General features: G+C 37.4%; 3 protein-coding genes across 8 annotated transcripts; all 3 read right to left on the reverse strand.

Moving 5' to 3' along the window:
- Positions 1-1,364: 1,364 nt before the first annotated feature.
- LOC113316906 (fatty acyl-CoA reductase 3-like) lies at positions 1,365-4,095 on the reverse strand. 6 transcript variants are annotated; one of them, XM_026565087.1, is made up of 10 exons: positions 3,914-4,038; positions 3,680-3,783; positions 3,391-3,586; positions 3,195-3,295; positions 2,802-2,997; positions 2,524-2,688; positions 2,341-2,422; positions 1,951-2,235; positions 1,794-1,861; positions 1,365-1,679 (listed from the first exon to the last, which is right to left on the reverse strand). In XM_026565087.1, the coding sequence occupies exons 3-10, from the start codon at positions 3,480-3,482 to the stop codon at positions 1,493-1,495; spliced, it is 1,176 nt and encodes a 391-aa protein (XP_026420872.1). In that variant the 5' UTR covers positions 3,483-3,586; positions 3,680-3,783; positions 3,914-4,038; the 3' UTR covers positions 1,365-1,492. The 6 variants fall into 6 exon arrangements, with proteins under 6 accessions (XP_026420872.1, XP_026420864.1, XP_026420869.1 ...); XM_026565079.1 differs by having other exon boundaries at positions 3,391-3,593; XM_026565084.1 differs by having other exon boundaries at positions 3,391-3,593; positions 3,680-3,806; positions 3,914-4,026.
- Positions 4,096-5,800: 1,705 nt separating this feature from the next.
- LOC113361094 (serpin-ZX-like) lies at positions 5,801-6,391 on the reverse strand. Its single transcript, XM_026604462.1, has one exon. It carries the CDS (start codon positions 6,389-6,391, stop codon positions 5,801-5,803), a length of 591 nt encoding a protein of 196 aa, XP_026460247.1.
- A 5,052-nt stretch (positions 6,392-11,443) lies between these two features.
- LOC113337410 (extensin-2-like) lies at positions 11,444-14,506 on the reverse strand. The gene has a single exon (XM_026583090.1). The coding sequence runs from the start codon at positions 14,470-14,472 to the stop codon at positions 11,695-11,697; it is 2,778 nt and encodes a 925-aa protein (XP_026438875.1). The 5' UTR covers positions 14,473-14,506; the 3' UTR covers positions 11,444-11,694.
- Positions 14,507-23,833: the final 9,327 nt, after the last annotated feature.

The following is a 23,833-nucleotide window of genomic DNA, read 5'->3' on the forward strand; positions in this document are numbered from 1 at the left end:
CCCTGCTTTTCAATCAAATTTTGCAAATAATGAGTGATTTCACCGTCTAACGATTGACCTGAATTGTTCTAAACTTGTGTTATCTATTTGATTGAAAATTACAATGAAGCAAAGTGGGGGATTGAAGGGTGCTTTGAAGAATTTAATATTTTACAGTATTTAGAAGAAAAAAAATGATAATCAATTTCTCTTTAAGTTAATAAGATATTAATTAATATACAAATTAATAATAATTAATTTATCGGTTAATTAATATTTCGCTTAATTGATAAATTTTGGTGGTCCCAACATCATTAATTTATAGAGTTTCTACTGTATATGCCTCAAAATCTTATAAATACAAGTAGTGAGCACGTGCGATGCACGTCGGCAACACTATCATATCTTAACTTTTCCTTCCATTTGTGAATAAAAACTGTATTTTCGTATATTCTTTTCTTCAATTTGGCCTATTTTCAGGTATAAATGAAAAAGTGAAAGTATCACTTTTACTGAAGCATAGATAATCTTTCGTATCTAAATCTAAATCTAAAACTAAAATATTCTTTTAAATAATTATCTATATATATGAAGTGAAATATTTGAGCATCATCTAGACAACATATAAAAAGTACATAGGTTTTTTGAATTTACCTTTTAACTATAGCTATTTTCTTTGGAGAACTATAAATATATTAAAAAAATAAAAATTTGATATTGTTATTTATGCTCATTGCCTAGGCGATTCAAAAAGCTTTCTCAATATATAAAATTTACGAAAAATTGACGCACCGTTTGGAAGTTACGAAGTTTTAAAATATTTATCATGATATTTATAAAAATTGCATTTCCGTAAATAAGTAATTTTCAAATATTATTATTTTTAAGTTCCTATTATGTGAAGCATTTCGGTGCTTATTGAGATTTATTCACCAAATGACCCCTATTCCGTTGAGCATTTTAGTACCTATTCCAGTTGGTTAACCAAATTCCCTTAGGTGAACCAAAAAAGGATAAGATTTTTTGATTTAGCTTGCTTGCATTAAAGAGGGGGAGATATGCATGATTAGTAATAACAAGTCTACCACAGGTGCATCATCCTACTTACGGGCCAGTTTTTTTCTAGTTCAATACTTCAATCTATTTGAAATGCTGTGCCATATAGTTTTGAAAACAGAAACGTAACCATAATAACCAATTGGGTACAATCATATATGCTGGATTGGGTATTACCAACAGAACATAAAGAAAATGAAATTCCATTTCTTTTCCACGCAAATATATAATTCATAGATAGAAATAAATTTTTAACAGTACTGAAGACCCCAATATAGATTGCAATCACCACCGTAGCGAATTTGCAGAAAAACAACCAAAAAGGAAAATGAAGGAAAATGGGAAATAATCTCCCCATTAATTATGAACTTATTTCCTGCAAGCTTCGCATATAGCTTTGGATTGCAGAAATGAACACATAAAAAACTCTTCGAATAAAATTTGATGTCGAATGACATTATAACTTGCTATTAGATACCAGATGTGGTTTAACAGCATATTTCATGAGACCAGGAATATGAATATTTATCATGTAATCTTTCCAGTTTATGTGTTTCGCGTCAAAATCAAATCCATCTGCCTCTCCAGTTCCGTAGTGCGCCTTCATCCACCTTCTCAATTGATCAGTGGCTGAAGTATCAAAACTACAAACCAAAAAGTTTCAGAGGTCACTTCAATCTATGGCATTCTTTGACCAAGAAAAAATTGCAAAAATTACTCGATCGATTTTAATTTTTCATGAATGTGAAGTTACTTACATTACTTTAAATAGTAGATAAGGTTCATAAATTTTTGCCCATCTCTTTGCAAATTGAACTTTTTGCTCCTTCATAAGAGGAAAGAAAAGGCAATGTAGTCAAATTGCCTTCATTAGGAACAAAACCGATTATGAAAATGGTAATTAAATTGGCTTACCTCCATAGGCACCACATAATTGCTAAGGATATGCTCACGGAATCTGCACATGGTGCGGAAGAAAACAGGCTTAACATTCTCATTAGTATCTCCACCCATCCACAGATTCTCGCGGAAATAATCGTAAGCGTAGTCCAGCAACTTAACCACGCTTGTTGACTGTGTAGAAGAATTACCTATATGGTAGATAATATCGTTGTGATCGTGACGGATACCATGATTATTAGTTTTTGCATGATTCACCATTATCACTATTATGGCATTCACCACCATATCTCCTGGGATCTGTTTCATCAAATCATAAACAATCAATTTTTTTTATCCTTGGATCTGACCCAGTAACGAAAAACAAATTGTTTCATCCAAAGAAGCTAATAAGAGTTAACTTACGATGTCTAGGGATGACTCATGGTCCCCAATAAAACAAGGTAACTTCCCTCTCCCAACACTAATCACCAAGGGGTCTAGTGATCTGCAAATGATAACCAATAAAACAATGCATATGGTTCACTATCAGTTGGATTAAGTTGGGGGAAAAAAGATTATTGATGATTTTATATTATATTAACATACTTGAAGCCTTCTATCCATCCAGGAAATGGTTCTCTATAAGTACCAGTTACAGCTGTAGGCCTTAAAATCACAACAGGAAGATTTTTTTTTAAGTGTCGACCAATCGTTATTTCTCCCAGTGCCTTTGTAAACAAATATGTGTTTGGCCATCCATATGTATTAGCTCTGTTCACAACACCAAGAAAGCAACAACAAGATATAATCGTAAATGAGGGTCTTCGTGCACGTTCGATAAATAGTCTCAAACTTGTTTAAAATGATAAACACTCTTCACATACCTTTCTATCCCTAGTTTTATCATTGCAGTAGTTTCTTGTTTCTTTGAAACTTGTTCAGCTTTGAGTTCATTCAATTTTTGTTGCACCAGCTTCTTCTCTTCTTCGATTATGTCCAGAAATTTTGAGGTTTCCTTGAATGTTTGACTTATTGGTGTCTCCAATTTAACTCCAGGCATCTCTCTAATGCATACAAAAGCTGTTTGAATATCATCCACATCCAAGTGTTAGTTGTTACGTGCATGAGTAGAATGTATCGGAATTTTTGCAAATGCATACATGATAATGATTTTTATTATTGTCATAAGAAAAATCCATGCAGTTTGAACGAATTAATATGCACAAAAAAGTGGATCTCGGATGGGATGGATATATTCACACTATATAAAACTTTACCCGTAGATACATGGAGAAACATCTCCAGGTTCTCACACTTCTCTGCGAAATTTGAAACATGCTTAGCTCCCAGTGTGTTCACAGCCAACGCCACATCGTACCTAATCAATTTAGTATTGAATAACAAAAAGTAGTCAGCGTGATATATACAAGAGTTTTGTGCCTAATTATTTCATACTAACTCATAAACGTATACCTTTCTTGAAGAGTTGTAGTTGCAGCAAAGTGGACAACAAAGTTAATTTCTTTATGCAACTTCTTTTCTAAATCAGAGTCTTCCATTCCCATGTTTTCTAAACTGACATCTCCGAAAATAGGTGTCACCTTTTTAGATATAAATGAATTGAACCCAAGACCGTGCTTTTTTCTTAACACTCTAAATACTTCCTTTCCTATCACCTACAATAATAATATAGTCAGTCTTTTTTTTTTTTTTTTTTTTTTTTTTTTGCACTTAACAAGTAGTAATTTAATTTCGTACGCACATCCTTGTGCAGACGCTGAGTAGGGGACAATGTATCAACGGCTCTTAAAAGAAGAAAGAGATGCTTCAAATTAGGCTGAACCCTAAGTAACTTCTCCACAAACACTACAAACACAATTGGATCAAAGCTGAAGAATAAGGATGTCATTAGAAAAGTAAAGAATAAAACGTACTCCCAGTGATGGAAAGTATAAGAATACTACATGATTAATTAAAAGTTATTGCATGTGCTTACGTTTCGAGAGATACCCAGTAGAACCAGTGATAAAGATGATCTTGTTCTCAAAAGATTGTACAATTCCATTGCTTTGTATTTATTACTTAGTTAATTCAGAATTTTTGTTGAAGCAGAACTTGAAGTTTATGACTCTACGTAGTAATACAGAAATAAAATAAAAAAATCGAAGAGACAGACAAACCAAGGACTTGAGCTAGAGCAGGAAATGTGATAGATATTACATCGAAATTAATACTCTTTTCTTCTTGCTAGTAGATGGTCAACATCATCAATTGAATGCAATGCAAGTAGTAGAAGCACCAGCTGTATCTTGTGCTTATTCCTCTGCTCTATTCTGCACCACATATATACACAGGGTCTTCACCTGACCTGTGCGTAACGGCACTGGCAGTACACAGTAGGTTGTTGTCTTTATTGCATGCTGTGATTTTCTCAACTTGTTTTATTTTTGTTTTTAAAATTTATACTTCTCCTACCATTTTGGATGATAGGAGTATTATATTTTGTTTAGTCCTAAGTTGTTGTTTTTCTCATGGACGGAGAAAAAAGAAAACGAAAAGAAAAGTACCTCTTCCTATTTCTTAATGAGGGAAAAACTCTAAAATTCCATATAAATACGAACCTCAGCTTATTATCAGAACGGTCTTATCTTCCTTGTGGTGATTAATTATTATGGAGTCATAGCCGTGAACCACACACATAACGTACAGGCTAGGTGCTGTGGTGTAGTCACTCTTACTCTTACCAAGTTACCCTTCATTTTTCTGTTTTTACTGCGTAATTTAACCTGCTAGAAAATATTGATAGAAAAAAAGGATTTGTAAGATTTAGTGGTGGGGAAACATCAAAATATTTTAAACTTTACAAAGCCCCATACCTTTAAATTTGAAAAAAATTGGATAAAAAAACCCTGGTTTCTAAGAAAATGTTAACATTTATAGTGATCATCAAACCATCATATTACATGTTGCTTATAGACACCAACGTTTGGCTCAATAAAAAAACGATAATAGAACAATTCGGGACATGGCAGCTGAGCGAAGGAACTTCGAAAGTATGGCAAGCAACTCCCTTTGCAATTGTATGGGCCATATGGTATGAAAGGAATAGAAGGGTCATGGGGAAAAAGAGAGGCAGATCCAATGAAGAGATCATAACTGAAATCAAAAGATGGGTATACCAATGGGGAAACGTTCAAGTTTTACACTTTCAGGGATTTATTGATTAACTGGGAATCATTTTTGGGATGTATTTGATTCATTTCAGATAGCGTAATGGACTCGAGTCTCGGATTATACTTTTTTTTTTCTTCTTTTTTCTATTCATCAAAAAAGAAAAAAAAAAAGAATAAGTGTGACCACCAAATTGAGATCAAGAGTGACTTGTTAATTATCATCGACTTTATGAATTTTTCGTAGTCGAGTATAAATACGTACCCTTACTAAGACACAATTTTTTCGAGCATGCTTCGAATCCAAAAAACAAAAACAAAAACAATGTTTTCAAGCATTTAGAAAGCAAAAAGAACTCATAATGTGATCCGGGACACAACTTTTTCTATTAGCAGGCACTAACAACATCCAAGATGGCTCAATGATCACCGTTTTCTGTTGGGATACAATTAAGCATCAAATGTAAGCATTTTGATTTGGGATAAAAAATTGCTGGCCGCATAACGATGATAGTCAGTATAAAATATAAGACATTCATAGTAAATTAACATAAGAGACATTACTTCAAACTAAAATAAAGAGAAATTTCAGATGAGTAATATCATTGATAAAATCATTGAAGTCAAAGAGGAAAAGTTGGATGTTCTTAACTACTTCGATGAAACTAAAAAGAGAGATCTAGGGTGATGCTTACATGTCGTCATCACACTAATTAATTAAGCAAAGGATTAAGGACATGTCCCCTCAACAGTACTGCATCACTTTGCTCCTCTCTTATAATGAACATGAAAGGATGATCTGCCACAAAACCGACAGGAAGAGCTGATGGACAAGCACTAGTGTCCACCCCAAACATAGCAGTAGAAGCAGCAGCTTTAGTTCCTTTTTCATCAACTTCAACAAAACACTTCTGGAAAATTTTCGAAACACAAAGAGGTATAGTACCATTAATCATCTCCGTCAATTCTGCTTTGTATTCATCAAAAGGAAAAACTATACCCAATTTCTTGAGTACTCTTGATGCTTCAAAATCAAAAATGATTTTGAACTTCGGAACCTTAAATTCTCTAGTTGGAACCGGATTACTCTGACTGTCTGGGATATATCTACGCAGAAAACCAGCGGGATCAGAACTCACCTTTTCTATAAGTTCGCCAAGCCCATCTCGTTGCTCAGGTAAAATTATATACATAGAAAAACTTGGACCACAATCATTTCCAGGTGTTCCCGAACATTCGTATGGGAGTTGAAGTACTCTGAAGCTATTATAACAAGTAATATATTGTTTTTCTGTAGACGACATGAAGGGAACTTCCACTGTTTTCCCCCCACCCAGTAGATAGTGTTAGAAATAGTCCCACATCGCCCAGATCCTCCATAATGTAAAGCTTATAAGCCTTAGGCAACCCTACCCTTGCAAGCCGGTTTTCGAGGGTAGTTAGGCCCATGGGTTTCTAAGATGGTATCAGAGCCAAACTCGGGTGGTGTGTGGATTCCGTGTTGTTTCAGTATTTCGGCATGGGCAGCAATCCATAGGCCACAATCCGCGTGCCACCACAGTTGGTGGGCCGCAATCCGTGTGCTACAATCCGCCTGCCATGCTTCAGGTCCAGGGTGTATTCAAACTCGACCCTCTCGAGTTGAGGGGGGTGTTAGAAATAGTCCCACATCGCCCAGATCCTCCATAATGTAAAGCTTATAAACCTTAGGCAACCCTACCCTTGCAAGCCGGGTTTCGAGGGTAGTTAGGCCCATGGGATTTCTAAGAGATAAAATTTCGATTTCTTGGTTAGGGACCTAACAAATTGATTTGGATACCAACACCCTTTGAAATAGAGTGCATTCGCCAATATAAATCTTGTATCTGCCTTCACTTGTCCACCAAGAATAAGATCCTTAATCAATCCATTGGTTTCCTTTTCAACCCATGTATTCACCTCGTCCCGCACCTCTTCGCTCTAACTCAAAATAGATAAAAATATCATCAAAACAATGAAAAGACTCCCCTGAGTATGTCGTAAGATTTTTTTTTTTTTTTGAAACCTTAAAAGAAACGGAAAATGGGTCATTTGTCCAAAAAAATTTAAAACATGGTTCAAATGGACGAGTAAAAATTAGTATGGGTGAAATGGAAAAAAAAATAGCAAGGATGAAACTGGATTCATCGCGGCTTCAATTTAAAAAATAGCAAGGACGAAACTGGATGCATCCTGGTATAAATTAAAAATAAGAAAAAATATTTGAAAATGGGTAGGATGAATCTGGTTACATCCTGGCTATTATTATATTTTTGTCCATTTGAACAATATCTTTTTAATTTTTTTCCATTTCACTCAGGAATTCTTGATTTTGGTCTTTTTAACAAATTTTGTGTAAAAGAAAATCATAAGATGTGTTTTCTGCTCGATGGTATTGTGTAAAAAAATAGAACAAAGGATGAACAATTCTCTTACCTGATTTTTGAAATCGACAGCTTCTGCTCTTGCTTTATATACCGAGTTGGCAACTTCTTTGAATGAAGGTTTAATTGGACAAGATTTTTCAATCCAAACACCACCAGAAAAAGAAAGCTTGGGTTGGATTCGCGGTTGGCGAAACGATTCAATGAGTTGAGAATTAACATAATTTAGATGGTTGAGGCTTTTAGAGTTGAGAAAGCTTAATAGCTGTTTTAAGGTATCACCTCTTGCTCCAGAAGCTGGTAAACCAAGAGGCAAGAGCACTGTCAATTGATAACGGAGAGAATACAAAATTCTTGTTCTTAGACTCGTTTAACCAGACATCTTTAACGAGTTTCATACATGAATTGGCAGCCTTTTGGTGATCGTCAACATATCTATAGATGGCTTAAAACCTTCGAATAAGGGAAGCTTTTCTTTTAATTTGTTTTCCCGTTGCTACTGCATAAACCCTGAACTCTCTTAAAAATCCCAAATTTCCCATGACTTATTCCGTAAGACTCTTTAAAAGTTAGGGTTTGCAAGAAAGCTTACCCCAGTGGCCTGGTGGGTGAAGGCTATACGTCCGGTCCTTATTTTACAAAGACATATATAGGATATCATCATCTCTTAGTTAGGATATGCCATACTACCTCCAAGAAAGAGACACCTACCTCAACAGGACGCGCACCATTAAGAGTGAGAGAGGACACCATGGCACACTTACACATGAACAGACAAACTTTAGGAAAACTTGGACGACTGATGATAATAGCCCAGCAAAACAAGAGAGAGTTGAAAAAGTTATATTCATAGTAACCAATATTCTCAGGATTTGATATTATGGCTCTCGTTTTTAAAGTTGTTTAATAAACCAAAGCCAAAGGTACCCAGTGCATCTGTAAATGTACGCAACGCCTTGGATTATCCTTCCCAAGTAATAAAGAAGTCAGAATTGAAGATAAGAGTAAGCAAATATAAAATCGGTTTGTATGGGAAAAACATAGACAACAAGGCAGAATTTAGTTTCAAGCTTGTTTGAATTGCTGCCAATAAGAAGGTGAGATTGCCTAGGAGTCAAACACCAATTATCCATGCAACATATAATTGCCGCTGTTCTAATTGTCTTAAGAACACATATACAATCTTCTCTAGCCTCTATCTATTCAGTTTTCGTTTTCTAATTCTCTCTGGTTAAGAGTTTAGTTTGTAATTTGTGGTTATTTGGAGGTGTTTGATGTAACCCGTAGATGTAATGTAAGAGTGGGCAAAACCGAGCACAAAACATCTCGAGCTGAGATATGAATGGGGTTTGTAAATTGTAAACCATTACTGAGTTGTTTGTTACTAACGAAAAATATATATTCATGAGTTTTGACAACTTACAAATTCAATGACTAAAATCATGGATAGAAATCCTATACAGTAATCCGGCACTACGAATTTCAACAAAGGATTCAAGACATGCCCGGACCATTGTATTACAACATAATGCAAAAGAACAACAAAAAAGATAAATGAAGGAAAATGGGAAAGGATCTCCCCACTCGGGTGATCAATAATGATTGAATATATACGGACACATTCCTGTACACGTTGGATGTTTATTTATTTATATTCTTTTTCTGTTTTGATACATCCTGAGATACGCGTTGGATGTTTGTCAACTCTAGATCCTAGTTAGTAATTAGCCGTTTCATACGTGAATAATTTGCGATTTTTAGCGTATCATTCGTTCCAGAATAATATGGACGAATTGCTGAACTCCCGGACCCATTACGCGTGTTTTCTGAGCTTAGAGAATAAATCGCGATTTATACGAATTCGCGAATTAATCGGACTTCGGATACGATTGGTAATTTTACCGTTTTATTCACGTATGTTTGCAACTTCGAACCTAAGACGCGTATTATATGGCATTCCCGGATTATTCGCGAATCGTTCACGAACTTTACGTATCCCGAATGATACGTTCGCTTAATTCGTCAGAAATTCTTTAGCTTTTACGTTTTCAAAAGCCATATTTTTGGGGTTTTACTACCTCCCAAGCATACACGGCCCAATATTAGACGTTGTTGTAATTTTTATGAAACAAAAATGACAAAAGAGATTTGAAGGTGAAGGTGAGAGATCTAAAACTCGCTAACCAAGCATCTAAACCACTATACCACGTCCTCTTTGATGACTAATGTTGTAAATATTATTAATATCATCATACTAAGTTTAATTTTTCTTTAAATAACTCACACATATGCATAAAAATTAGTCTATGACCTTATAAATATTAATTATTTATTATATATAGATACCGAATTTTCAGAACCGAACTCACATTTATAAATCGGATTCAAACTATACTTGAATTTAATTTTTCGCAAAAACAAGGTATGGTGATAATCGAACTTTGGACTTACCTACCGATTACCTGTTGCGTCCTAAACCTTAGATTTAACCACTGCACCAGCCATTTGTTGGTGTCATAGTTTGGTATATTAAAAATATATTCAAATTTAGGTCACGAATCAAGCTCCCCACTCATAAAACATACTATTTTATTTACCAATGCATGTCGTATTTTCCATACCGAACTCAAACTAGTAAAACGAATTATACACGTACGTATACCATTCTGTACTACTGCCGAATCACGAATCGTTGACCGGATTTTACCGAACTTGACTTTTACGAAACTGTATAATACTCGTACGTTTGCTGTTCCGTACTATGCCGTACTCCGAATTGCTAACTAGGCTCTAGATCCGGACTTGCAAATACTTTTTTTTTATCGAAAGAGAGATATATTAAGATAAGAAGAATATATAAAATGACTACAAGATGTAGCAAAGAAAAAGAATAGAAAATCTAAAAATTACATCAACCAAAAGCCACCTCCCAACTGTGAGTTGAAACTACAAAATGATGCCCAAAAATAGCTGCCCAAACTATTATTAAAGATTTAGCATCCAAAGAAAGATCATCGTCTGTTTTGAAAGTATGTTTTCTTTCGAAAATGCGAGCATTTCTTTCTCTTCATAAAACCCAAACCACGGCTGCTGAGATTAAGTTCCAAACCAAACTGTTTCCTACATGAAAAGCATTGTTCCATCATTTCGCAAGATCATAAACAGACTCCCAAATATTGCAAGATCATCCGGATTTGCAAATATTGCAAGATGGAAATATCGTAGTGTCGTTTGACCGATTTAATTGGAATGGGTAGGTCAGTGACATGAGTCTAGCGAGGCAAAAGATCGTCAGCTAAAAAATAGTTCGCCCGAGGTCGTAGTTTGTGCTTGGTGTTTGGCTCTGATAAAGTTGCATATTAAAACCATTTTCCCTGACTCTGTGATGAAATCTCAACTCATTTCTTATCCACTAAATTAATCACACACAATTAATGACAGAGACCCATGGCAAATCCTTAACCTGGGAAGTTGTTATTCTGTAACGAGTATATTATTTTCCAATATTGGTAATCAAATTCTTCTTTTACAGAATTTAAGTAGGAGATGTGTGATCGCTTAAGATCTGTCACGCTAAACATGTAAGTTAAATGATTTTATCAAACAATATGTACAAAAAGAAGACGAACTCGGGTAATAATGGTTATGGTTTTTCTTTGAAACTTCCTCCCGCCTCCATCGTGCAAGCGGTCTAATCAATTGATCAGTTGCCCTCTGTGTGCAATTTTGGCTTAAAAATCATAGTTGGCTGAAGTATACAGGAAATGGCTATTCGTTTAGGGACCGCAGCAGTGGCACACTGGATATGGAATCACACCTAAGGAAATATGTGATGATTAAGGCAGGAGATTTGATGCCAAAAGAGAAATGCAAACGTATTATAATTCCAAAGACTGTAAACAAATTGATGAAACTGAAGACCCCAATAAAGTACAACGCACATATGTAATATGTTGGATTTGTATTACATCCATATTGCTAATACATTGGATTTGTATTACATCAATACTGCTAAACCGTAAGCATATTTTCCGCAGAAATGAACATATATAAAACTCACAATAAAATCAAATAACAGTTTGGTGAACATGGGGATGCCAGGTACATGCGTTAAAAACGATGTAATCTGAACGAGTATAGTGAGCTAGGAAACTGGTGTTTTTAGTGGGATAGTAGAAGCATCATTTAAATAAGCACTATGATTTTTAGTAATAAGGAGTCACGTAAGCTGGTGATTTAGGAGTATACTTTGGTGATTCGTATTTGGGAGCAGCGTAAGCTGGTGATGGTGGGGATGCGTAGACGTATTTAGGAGTATAGTTTGATGCTTCGTACTTGGGAGAGACGTAAACTGGTGGTGGTGGGGATGCGTAGACGTAATTGGGAGTGTACTTTGGTGCTTCGTACTTGGGAGCCACGTAAGCTGGTGGTGATGGGGAAGCGTAGACGTACTTGGGAGTGTACTTTGGTGCTTCGTACTTGGGAGCGACGTAAGCTGGGGACGGTGGGGATGCGTAGACGTACTTGGGAGTGTACTTTGACGCTTCGTACTTGGGAGCGACGTAAGCTGGCGGAGGTGGGGATGCGTAAACGTACTTGGGAGTGTACTTTGGTGCTTCGTACTTGGGAGCGACGTAAGATGGCGGAGGAGGGGATGCGTAGACGTACTTGGGAGTGTACTTCGGTGCTTCGTACTTGGGTGCGACGTAAGCTGGTGGTGGTGGAGATGCGTAGACGTACTTGGGAGTGTACTTCGGTGCTTCGTACTTGGGTGCGACGTAAGCTGGTGGTGGTGGAGATGCATAGACGTACTTGGGAGTGTACTTTGGTGCTTCGTACTTGGGTGCGACGTAAACTGGTGGTGGTGGGGATGCGTATACGTACTTAGGAGTGTATTTTGGTTCTTCGTACTTGGGAGCGACGTAAGCTGGTGGTGGTGGGGATGCGTAGACGTACTTAGGAATGTACTTTGGTGCTTCGTACTTGGGAGCGACGTAAGCTGGCGGAGGAGGGGAGGCGTAGACGTACTTGGGAGTGTACTTTGGAGCTTCGTACTTGGGTGCGGCGTAAGCTGGCGGAGGAGGGGATGCATAGACGTACTTGGGAGTGTACTTTGGAGCTTCGTACTTGGGTGCGACGTAAGCTGGTGGTGGTGGGGATGCGTAGATGTACTTGGGAGCGTAATTTGGTGCTTCGTACTTGGGAGCGACGTAAGCTGGTGGTGGTGGGGATGCGTAGACGTACTTGGGAGTGTACTTTGGTGCTTCGTACTTGGGAGCGACGTAAGCTGGTGGAGGTGGGGATGCGTAGACGTACTTGGGAGCGTACTTTGGTGCTTCGTACTTGGGAGCGACGTAAACTGGTGGTGGTGGGGATGCATGGACGTACTTGGGAGCGTACTTTGGTGCTTCGTATTTGGGAGCGACGTAAGCTGGTGGTGGTGGGGATGCGTAGACATACTTGGGAGTGTACTTTGGTGCTTCGTACTTGGGAGCGACGTAAGCTGGTGGTGGTGGGGATGCGTATACGTACTTAGGAGTGTATTTTGGTTCTTCGTACTTGGGAGCGACGTAAGCTGGTGGTGGTGGGGATGCGTAGACGTACTTAGGAATGTACTTTGGTGCTTCGTACTTGGGAGCGACGTAAGCTGGCGGAGGAGGGGAGGCGTAGACGTACTTGGGAGTGTACTTTGGAGCTTCGTACTTGGGTGGCGCGTAAGCTGGCGGAGGAGGGGATGCATAGACGTACTTGGGAGTGTACTTTGGAGCTTCGTACTTGGGTGCGACGTAAGCTGGTGGTGGTGGGGATGCGTAGACATACTTGGGAGTGTACTTTGGTGCTTCGTACTTGGGAGCGACGTAAGCTGGTGGTGGTTGAGATGCGTAGACGTACTTGGGAGTATACTTTGGCGCTTCGTACTTGGGAGCGATGTAAACCGATGGTGGTGGTGGGTGGACATATTTTGGATAATACTCAGATGATGGGTATTTAGGAGCAACGTAAGCAGGTGGTGGTGGTGATGAGTAGACATATTTAGGAGCTACGTAAGATGCTGGTGGTGGAGATGCATAGACATACTTAGGAGTATACTTTGGTGATGGGTATTTAGGTGCAACATAAACCGATGGTGGTGGTGGGTAAACGTATTTTGGATAATACTCAGATGATGGGTATTTAGGAGCGACATAAGCAGGTGGTGGTGGTGATGAGTATACATATTTAGGAGCTACGTAAGCAAGTGGTGATGGCGATGGTGATTGGTATACTTCAGGAGCGACGTAAGCTGGTGGTGGTGGTGATGACGATGGGTAAACGACAGGAGCGACATAAGCTGGTGGTGGTGGTGACGACGATGGATACATTACGGGAGCAACATAAGCTGGTGGTGGTGGTGATGGAGATGGGTAAACAACGGGAGCGACGTAAGCAGGTGGTGACGGCGATGGCGACGGGTACACTACAGGAGCAACGTAAGCTGGAGGTGGTGGTGACGGAGATGGGTACATTACGGGAGCGATGTAAGCAGATGGTGGTGGTGATGGAGATGGGTAGACTACGGGAGCGACATAAGCAGGTGGTGGTGGTGATGAAGATGGGTAAACTACTGGAACCACGTAAGCTGGTGGTGGTGGTGATGGAGATGGGTAAAGAATGGGAGTGACATAAGTTGGTGGTGGTGGTGATGGTGATGGGTAAACAACAGGAACCACGTAAGCTGGTGGTGATGGCGATGGGTAAAGTTTTGGAGCAACGTAAGCTGGAGGAGGTGGTGATGGGGACGGGTAAACAACGGGAGCAACATAAGCAGGTGGAGGTGATGATGGGTAAACTTTAGGAAGATATTCGGCTGTAACCTCCACAATAGGTTTCTTGTAGGGAGTTTCCTTGTAGCTGGGTGTATATGGCTCGTACTCAGCTAGCACAACATTGATTAGAACGAAAAAGGTTAAGGCATAAACCAGACAAGCTGAGAGGCTTGCCATATTGAATAGAGGAGGCAAGGAAGAAAAAAAGAATAGCTAGCAAGTTGTAATGTTGAAGAAACAGGATTCTAGACCCATTTATAGACAGGAACGCGTGATTACATTTTCTTCCTTGCCGAGAACAATCTATATTGAATAATTAATACACACTTGGTAGGTAATGTTAGTGGTGTACCACTAACTTCGTGAACATAACACGAGTTGAGGCATGCACGATCTTCGGCTGATCCGTGACTGAAAGGACACATTCTTCTACGTGTTGGGATGTTTATTTGTCAACTACAGAACATGCAGACTTGCCGAACATGGTGAGATGGAAAAAGGATTAATATTAATTCAAATTGATGGAACAAAAGGGATTATTCAAAAGAATTTGTTTACAAAGTCCGATACATCTAAAATTAATTTGTAAGTTTGTAACAATTAATACACAAAAAAAAAAAGAAAAAAAAAAGAAAATTGTGTTGAGATTATTAGTCCCACATTGTTGGGCAATCTAAGATCCTGCGGTTTATAATCTATTAGGGTCTCTCCACTAATTTCCAATTGGTTTTGAGTTGGATACCCGTATTCTAACAAATTATTTTCCACAAAAACTTTTAAACTTGTGTATGATCATCAAACCACCCCACTACAAGCTCTGTCGGCAACACCACTGTGATTTAGCGTTGTCAAGGTGGGTAACCAGAAAAATGATGTAGGGGTAAAATATCGCACACATATAGTTAGCACGCAAAGTGGTACCATTATAAGGGGGCAATCTCACTCGCACATAGCATATTCCGGATGATGGAGCTGATGACGTCATAGAGTAGTATAGCACATATAAGGGTAGGTTCACAAGAATCGACTAAAAGAAAAGAAAAAGGAATTCTACCTAAACTAGGAAAGTAAATGACTTGCAAATCAAGTAAGCTTAAAACAGACGTAAGGGATCAACAATGGTTGTTGATACAGACGCAGATGTCCTGCATCAGTCCCCCTTCTTGAAAGAAACTCGTCATCGAGTTAGCTAATAAGAAAAACTTCATTCTCTCCGTATATTGCTCTAGACTTCGAACTGTCATCAAAGAATACGAGTTCTTTTCCTCCATGAAAAATGCAGATATCACGTTTACCGGCTTACCACGATCAAACACAAAACTCATAGCTCTAGATATCATAAACCAAAACATCTAAAAAATGTGTCTCAAAGCGTGATAAGAGTTGTGCTTAAATTTTTCACGATCAAAAACAAAAGTCACTGCATTAGCGTTGGTAATGAAAACCGTGCAAGTAGAGATCACCACGGGTACATCAAGTGTATCTTTCAAGTTATGAGCTACACTTTTGGAAGCGTATTTGATTGACTCAGTCCTTCTCTGGACTAAGAATAACTTCGTGACTTCAGTACCAACTTTTTTGTTTTGAAAAAAAATCCACCAACCAAGTCTTCTATCTTCGACATACCGTCTGCCGTTAAGTGTGCCATCTTGAAATCGACCAATTAATAATGATGCAGCAGTAGGCGAAAAAAATAACCATTTCCCGTCAAAAGTAGCATCAATAGTTTGAAATAGCAGCATCAATAGTGTAATTCCCACGTCACATTGCTTTCTTGTTGTTAAAACTACTTTGCCTCTCTCAAAGTAATTACCTGGAAAAATAATTGTTTGATTGCTTTCCAACTTCGATACCGATCTTGCAACAAAAGATATATGAGATGGATTATCGCCAAACTGCCAAGCTCCTGTGATACTCGTTCTTGTGAAATTTAAAGTGATCAGGTTACCGCCAGAAAATGTGTGGAAGTTCGTCTTGTACCATGTCAAAAGTTGTTCTGGTGTGGAAGAGTCTAAAATCCACCGTGAAGCACTTCTATCATACAATTTCAAATCTTCCAGTATTGCTCCATTCTGCAATTTTCTTAACGTAATATCACTGGATACAAATTCTGGACGAGTAATACCAACACCTGTTAACTCATGAAAAACTCCATATTCTTGGATTCTCACCGTTGCATTCGGAATATCAAAGCTATACTTCTTTAGCTTCAAAATAATGAATACTGCAAAAACATCAATTCGTGATGGACTTACTGGTTCACGTATAGCTCTTAAGCTCAGCTGTTGTCGAGTGCAATATGTCTTCACTTCTGGTAACAAACAAAATAAACTAAGACAATATCCCTCTGCAAAAAAAATACTGTCGAAGTCGCATTCCATTCGGATTGTACCGATAGTTGAGCTGAGATGCTGTAGAAGTGTGTTACGGCACTGTCCGTTAATCTCCAAAGTCGTTGAGAAAGTTTTGCCAAGCTTGTCGACTGAAAACATCACAACTTCATCACTTTTCAAAGAACTAATGTTAATCCCTTGGGTAATTAATGGATTAATTCCTTTAACGGATTGGATAAGAGAGTCCAAGAGATCAGAATTAGCTATAGTTGAAATATCAACCTTTGTATGCGTCATCATGTTTGCAATAATGACATCTTGTTTAATAAAAATTCCTGCATCCAATACCGATTGTCTTTGCTGTAATTTTGACCTTTGTTCCGTGAAATATATATACTTGTCCACGATAAGAAAGACCAGTAACGTAAGATACTCCGCCAATTGATACCCATCGGTTCTGCCAAACTTAGTAAAATTGCGTGGAAAACATGAACTACGCAATTCAAATTCTCTTCTGGATACCTCTTGTTCTTGCTGCAAGTGTTGCTCAGCGTAAAAGCTTACATTCTTCTTCATACCACCACCATGTTCAGTGCATATCTTAGTAGATTTCAGTGTACGTGTAATAACCACGACACAAGATTTACCACAAGGGTCATAAACTGACTCAGCTAAAATCAAAGTACGGCTAAGCCAAAGATGCTCATTCTTGTCGTAATACTGCACATTTGGATTTCCTTCAAGTAATTTTTTCCGAAGAATACGATTAGCAAGGCCGGTGTAGATAAGAACTCCATTATCATCCACCGTGACAAAATAAAATGTCCTCCTCGACCTTTTCTTCCAAGGTTGGTATGTACACAACAACCCCAAGAAGATATACCATATTCCAATTACGAAGAAAAATAGAATTTTCACAGCATGCACTGGATTGACGAAGAGAGTTCGAAAAACTTGAAAATTATTGGAAAGTATTCCTTCACGAAATCACCAGTTCGAATAATAACACTTCCTTGATCGGCACAATGATTCTCGACAACATCTTTGTTATTGTTCCAATACGAATATCAGCTTTCAAAACACCATAGTAACGTGTAGTCTTCTTAGCTTTAGTGTTAACAGCCTTGTCGACGTCTAAGAAACTGGCAGGAATTCCACTAAATATTGTTCCAATTTCCGAGATGATATTTGTAAAGTCAAGAGGAAGTGCAGCTTTAGCACAAAATAAAACATGGTCTTCCTCAAAACTGCCACTCAAATCAGTACCGTTAAGAATTAATTTGTTTTAAGTGACTCTGATATTCAAAGATCCATTTCCTGCAGCATCATAATAATGTAGATACTTACAAATCTCCCATGTGCCTTCGTCATTACTTGTCCAATGTGTAGAATAGAGTTCTGAACCAACTGAAGTTGAGGGAATGAAAGACGTCCACTTTTCTTTGAGTGCCATAAAAGATTGATGAACTGCTGTGGACATAAATAAGCCATAGAGACGATCACGTATATGGAAACTCTTAAACTGTGCATAATATTCGTACTGCCACTCTGAATCCAAGGTTAAAGCCTTTCTATATACCGGAAATGTTGAATCTCCACGAATATGGCAACCTCTATTCAGCTTCAGGACAAAGGCCAATTTCTCGAACGGCGCCAACAGTTCTAATTTAGTACTCACAGATGATATGATACTAACGGTAGGTGTTAGAAGTATAATATTCCACCAGTCGGCAGAGACAACAAGCATTCCATCCTGTGCTAAAACAAACCTAGTGACAAAATTCTTATTATAGAATTTTACTTCTAAATCTTTTGCCAACGATACTCTTTCAGCTTTTGAGAATATACGACCGCGAATTCTTCCGGCATAGTTCTTAGTAGTTATATCTTCTTGAGTTCGACATACAAACTCATCGAGAGAAATATATGGTGACACAAAAAAAATTCTCATATGATAATTCAACAAGTTCCGCCTTGTTGTGGGTTATTTCGAAAACCATTGGTGTATCATGATCTACTAAATCATTAGGTTTATCAAGAACTGAAGCATCAAGAACAATAGCATCACGAACAGGAAATTCAATGTCATGTGTATTGTTTTGAACATCATACAGTGGCGCTGTCACTATGGTAGAAAGAATTTTAGGAACACTCCATCCAATACCCTTCGGTGTAGACCATTGCATAAACTTATCATCCGAATGCACATTGTACATAAGGCTATTCAAATTTGTTAATAACCTGTGGACTAGAACTTGTCTGCCGATGGAATCTTCAATATATGTATTTTTCAAAAATAGATGTTTATGCATATCAACAAATACATCAAACGACACCAAAGACTTCTCATCGTTTTGTAACTACGGAAAATCCATAGTTACACCCGAACTTGTATTCTCTTGTTTCATACTCATTTCAACTTCAAACCATACAACAACTTCTAGATCTAAACATCTTTTGAACATTAAATGATGATACGAAGTGCTAAAATATAAAAGAAACACACAAATTTTACATGGTTCGATCTTTGAATAGACCTACATCCATGGATTTTACTATGATTAATTGATTTACAAGATGAGACTCCATTAATGAGTGGGGAAGAAGATAAAGTTAGAGAAGAATGAATCTGATCCCTTTCTCTCTCTTAGATATTTTCTTAAATACTAGAGAGTAGAAATGAATTTACAAAAATATCCTTTACTTACAAATTAAGGAAACTAAGCTAAGATAGTATGTTGACTATCCTAGGGATGTTATACTACTTCGGCCTTCATTTGACGCCACATGTCGAGTATGGTATTTTGGTATCTACACGTTTATCCCAACGAGTTGAGTCTTACTAAGGCTTGTATGTAATACTTTTTTTGTATCCAGTTGATCAATAACTTGTATGCGTTCACTATTGGTGTATCCGATGACTTACCATTCGCTGAAAAATCAAGTGAAACTTCCTTCATCTGATTTTCTTTATCTTTCAGCAAAGTTTCTTTTGTATTCTCCTCACCAACTGACGTGTCTGAAACAGCTGTAGAACTATCAGAAAGCGATAACTCCTCTTGCCTTGATAACGAAACATCCATATTCTCTTGTGAAGTAAATGAAGTTTTGTCCACCTGAACTTCTTTTGCTACAGAAACAACGTTCTTTTCATCACAAACAGATAAAAGTTTATATTCACGGTCAAATTCAGCCATTTTTTCCTGGAATACCTCGTAAGCTTTTCTCTTAACAGGTTGATATTCTCGTTTAGATTCAGCCATTTTACGTTTAGCTTCAGCTAAAGCAAACTGTTCACGTTTATCTCTAGCAATCAGATATTCTTCAAACTGCTCCAAAAGTTATTTTCCCTCTTCTTTGGCAAGATAAAGTTATTTTAATGTCCATTTTTCCACATAATGAGTTTCCATTATTTCCTTTTGAATACTTCCAAGTTTTTTTTAATAATAGTAGTCTAAGCTTCAGAAGATCTTACATAGGTACGTCGTCAAGTTTTGTTTTCTTCATGATCAAAAACGTAAAAGAAAAAGTAAAAGAAAACTAGGTTTTTTTTTTTTTTTTTTTTTTTTTTTTTTTTTTTTTGGCATAGGGATGCGGAAGCGGTAAGGAACCGTTTCTAGATAAGAATCTAAAAACTTTGTATTTGATACCAACTAGTATAGCACATATAAGGGTAACAGGGATAGGTTTAAGTTTCGTCAGAAAATTAGTTAAATCTGATTCTAGGATCAAGATTTAAGAGATAAAAGTTGATAATCAAATTGATAATAAGATTGTTAAACTCTAACCAAGAAGGCATAGCCTTTAAATAGGTTCACAAAAACCAACTAAAAGAAAAGAAAAAGGAATTTAACCTAAACTAGGAAAGTAAAGGACTTGCAAAGCAAGTAAGCTTAAAACATACGCAAGGGATCAACAGTCACTGTTGATACATACATAAGTGTTAGAGCATTGCTCGGTCAAACTCGCATGCATTGCTATCTCAAGCATGTTTTTCAATGTTAGTGATCAAAACTATAAGTCTTGATTTCTAATATACTATAGATAAGTCTCGGACTAGGATAGTAAGTGTAGTTGAGCTCAAGGACTCCATGGTGATTCATCATACATGACGAAGATCTACTCAAGGAACCGGTGGAACTTCTCGACAAAAAGGTATGTGGAGACTTGAACTTATCTGTAACTCAAAAGTCTATCTATTATGTCTCCTACTCTTTGAGACAAAAAGTCGTATGCTATATATATAGACTATGATTATACAGATTTGGTATTTCGAGCTGAGTATACCTCACCTATCTATATCTCGAAATATGTGTTGGTAAGCTTTTCTCTTCGACCAATTTTATCTTTACCTAGTGACGAAAGTCATGATATGTTTAAATCACTTTGAAAATTGCTTTGACGAGAAATGGTGTAACAACTATATAACGTCCTCTAAGAATGTTTCAATAATTGGAATGAGAGTTTAGATTATATAACCAATGGTGGACATAAACATTGTTGTGGAAACATATTTATGTATAAGTCCTATTCCTTCAACCAAAGTTCGCGAACTTTGTTGATCAAGAGAAACCATAAGAATGGCTTGTTGCCAAGTCCGTGAACCCAGTCCGCGAACTGCCGAACTTCTCATCCCGAGAAATTCTGCTGGAGTTGACAAACTAGTTGCGTGAGTACCAGTCCGCGAACCGACGGAAAGTCTTTGCCGAGATTTTCTGCTGGAGTTTGTAAACTCTGCCCGGTTGCTTAAGTCCGCGAACCTAGTGTGCGAACTTGAGAAGGTTATATATATGAAGATGATTTCTGAACTTAAACTTAAAAAGACTAAGGAATGTTATTTGCAAACTGTGGCTATAAAAGTTCATGAACCGATTCGAGTGAATCAAATCATCTTTGCTTCAACTGTGCCTTGTGTAGTTACATAAGATTTCCTTGCAATTGAACAACTCTCTAACTAGTTCAATTGAGTCATTTGAACTAGTTATGGTGAAGAAGAACATGGTTTATATGAAATGCTCATATGGCTAACCTTTTGGTTGACTATTGTTGAACCAACAATGTACACGTTTGGGTACGGTTAACAAACCTAGAAGCGTGCATTTCATTTGTGTATAACAAGCTAAGTTATCGATCTAACGATTGAGAAATATTAGCTTGAATCTAAATCAGGTTTTCATCTAATGATGGATGTTGATTGCTTTGTTACCAAGGCAAAACCCTTATTTGAAAAACTATATAAGGGGACATCTAGCAACTCTGCAAAACTAATCCCCAGACCTTACGTGTGCTACTAGTTTGCATGCTAGAGTCGGTTCTCCTTTAACCTTTGGTTTTCTTCTTCTAAAACCAGGTTAAACGACTTGAAGACTTTATTGGGATTGTGAATCCAGACCGATACTACTTTTATCGTAGTTGTGTGATCTGATCTTGCATCTTCTATCGTACGAGTACAATCATATTGTTTTCTTGAGATTGATATCTCCGATAGGCAAGATATAAAAAGTAATCACAAACATCTTCGTCTCATTGTTTGTGATTCCGCAACATCTTGTTTCGCTACCATACGATTAAGATTGTTGTGAGATGATTGATTAATCTAGGTTGTTCTTCTGGAATATAAGACTGGATTATCAATTGGTTCCTATTCGCCTTGATTATTATTAAAAGACGAAACAAAAACTTTGGGGTTTTTCTGTGGTAGACAGATTGATCCTTTGATATACTTGTCTGTGTGAGACAGATTTGTTTATTGTTAAAGCCTGCGATTTTGGGTCGTAGCAACTCTTAGTTGTGGGTTAGATCAACTAAGGGAATTAAGTGCGCAGTATCCTGCTGGGATCAGAGGCGTAGGGAGTACAACTGTACCTTGGATCACTGGGAGACTGAATGGGGTTCAACTATAGTCCAGTCCGAAGTTAGCTTGGAGTAGGCTAGTGTCTGTAGCGTCTTAATACAGTGTGTATTCAATCTGAACTAGGTCCCGGGGTTTTTCTGCATTTACGGTTTCCTCATTAACAATATTTCTGGTGTCTGTGTTATTTCAGTTTCCGCATTATATTGTTTTATCTTTATAATTGAAATAATACAAGTTGTGCGTTTAGATCATCAATTAGTATAATCCAACATCTGGTTGTTGATTAACATTGATTCATCCTTGGACATTGGTCTTTGGTACCGTCCAAGTTATCCTTGTGTTTGATTAAGACTCGCTGATTTCTGTTAGCTTGAGTAAATCAAAACAAGAGAGAGATATTAACTCCTTGAGATACTTTTACCTAGATTGAGTCTGACTGTCTAGTTGATTCTCTAGAAAGTGTTTCGGAGTTAGTCCATACAGATTTCTAAGCGAAATATTGGATGGTGTTGTTAGACCCCCGCTTTTTCAATTGGTATCAGAACAGGCAAACACGTTTAAGACCTTATCAGTCTGTGTTTGTGGCAATCTGATTCTGAGGACATAATCTCTTATACGCATACCAAGACGTCTTCTAAAGCTTTTAACCATGCCAAATTTCTTGGAGATACCTCAAAGGATCACTCCTTAGCAGATTCTTCTGAATCCCGAGGTAGGAACGTTGTCCCATGTTGACAGCTCTCTCTCTGATGAGACATTGGGTATTATGGCAACAGCTGAAATGAAACTCACTAGAATTTCAGAATGCTCTACTGAGTTTGTTGATTTCAATAATCATGAACAACTCATTGATGAATTTGAAAAGTCTATTGATCGAGAACGTGTACTTTATAACATCATTGAGTCCTTCTCTAAACATATTGAGAAACTTCTTCAAGAAAATAATCTACAACGTGGAAAGATCTGTGATCTTGAAAAGATTGTCAAAGAAGGCTCAATTAGAGAAAAACGTTTGATCAAGACGCATTCATCTGATCTTGACAGTTTTCGTGTTAAAAAAGAGAAGCTAGAAGCATCACTTTTACTAGCCCATGAACAGTGTATGACCTTGGAAAAGGAAAACTCTGTCTTAAGGAAAAATTCTTCTGTTTCAACTGTTCCTCTTGACATACAGTACATGAAGAAATTTCTTCCAAAAGAAGATTGTGTCGAGAAAAGTTTATATAACTTACAATCTTCTCACAGGGCTGGAAAGTTAAAACAGATTCCAATTGTTGCGTCTTCTCCACGAACCTGTACTTTCTTTGGAAAAAGAAATCACTATGCTATCCGTTGTTTTGCCAGAAAGAAA

The sequence above is a fragment of the Papaver somniferum genome, chromosome 1, assembly GCF_003573695.1.
Source record: "Papaver somniferum cultivar HN1 chromosome 1, ASM357369v1, whole genome shotgun sequence".
Lineage (NCBI taxonomy): Eukaryota > Viridiplantae > Streptophyta > Magnoliopsida > Ranunculales > Papaveraceae > Papaver > Papaver somniferum.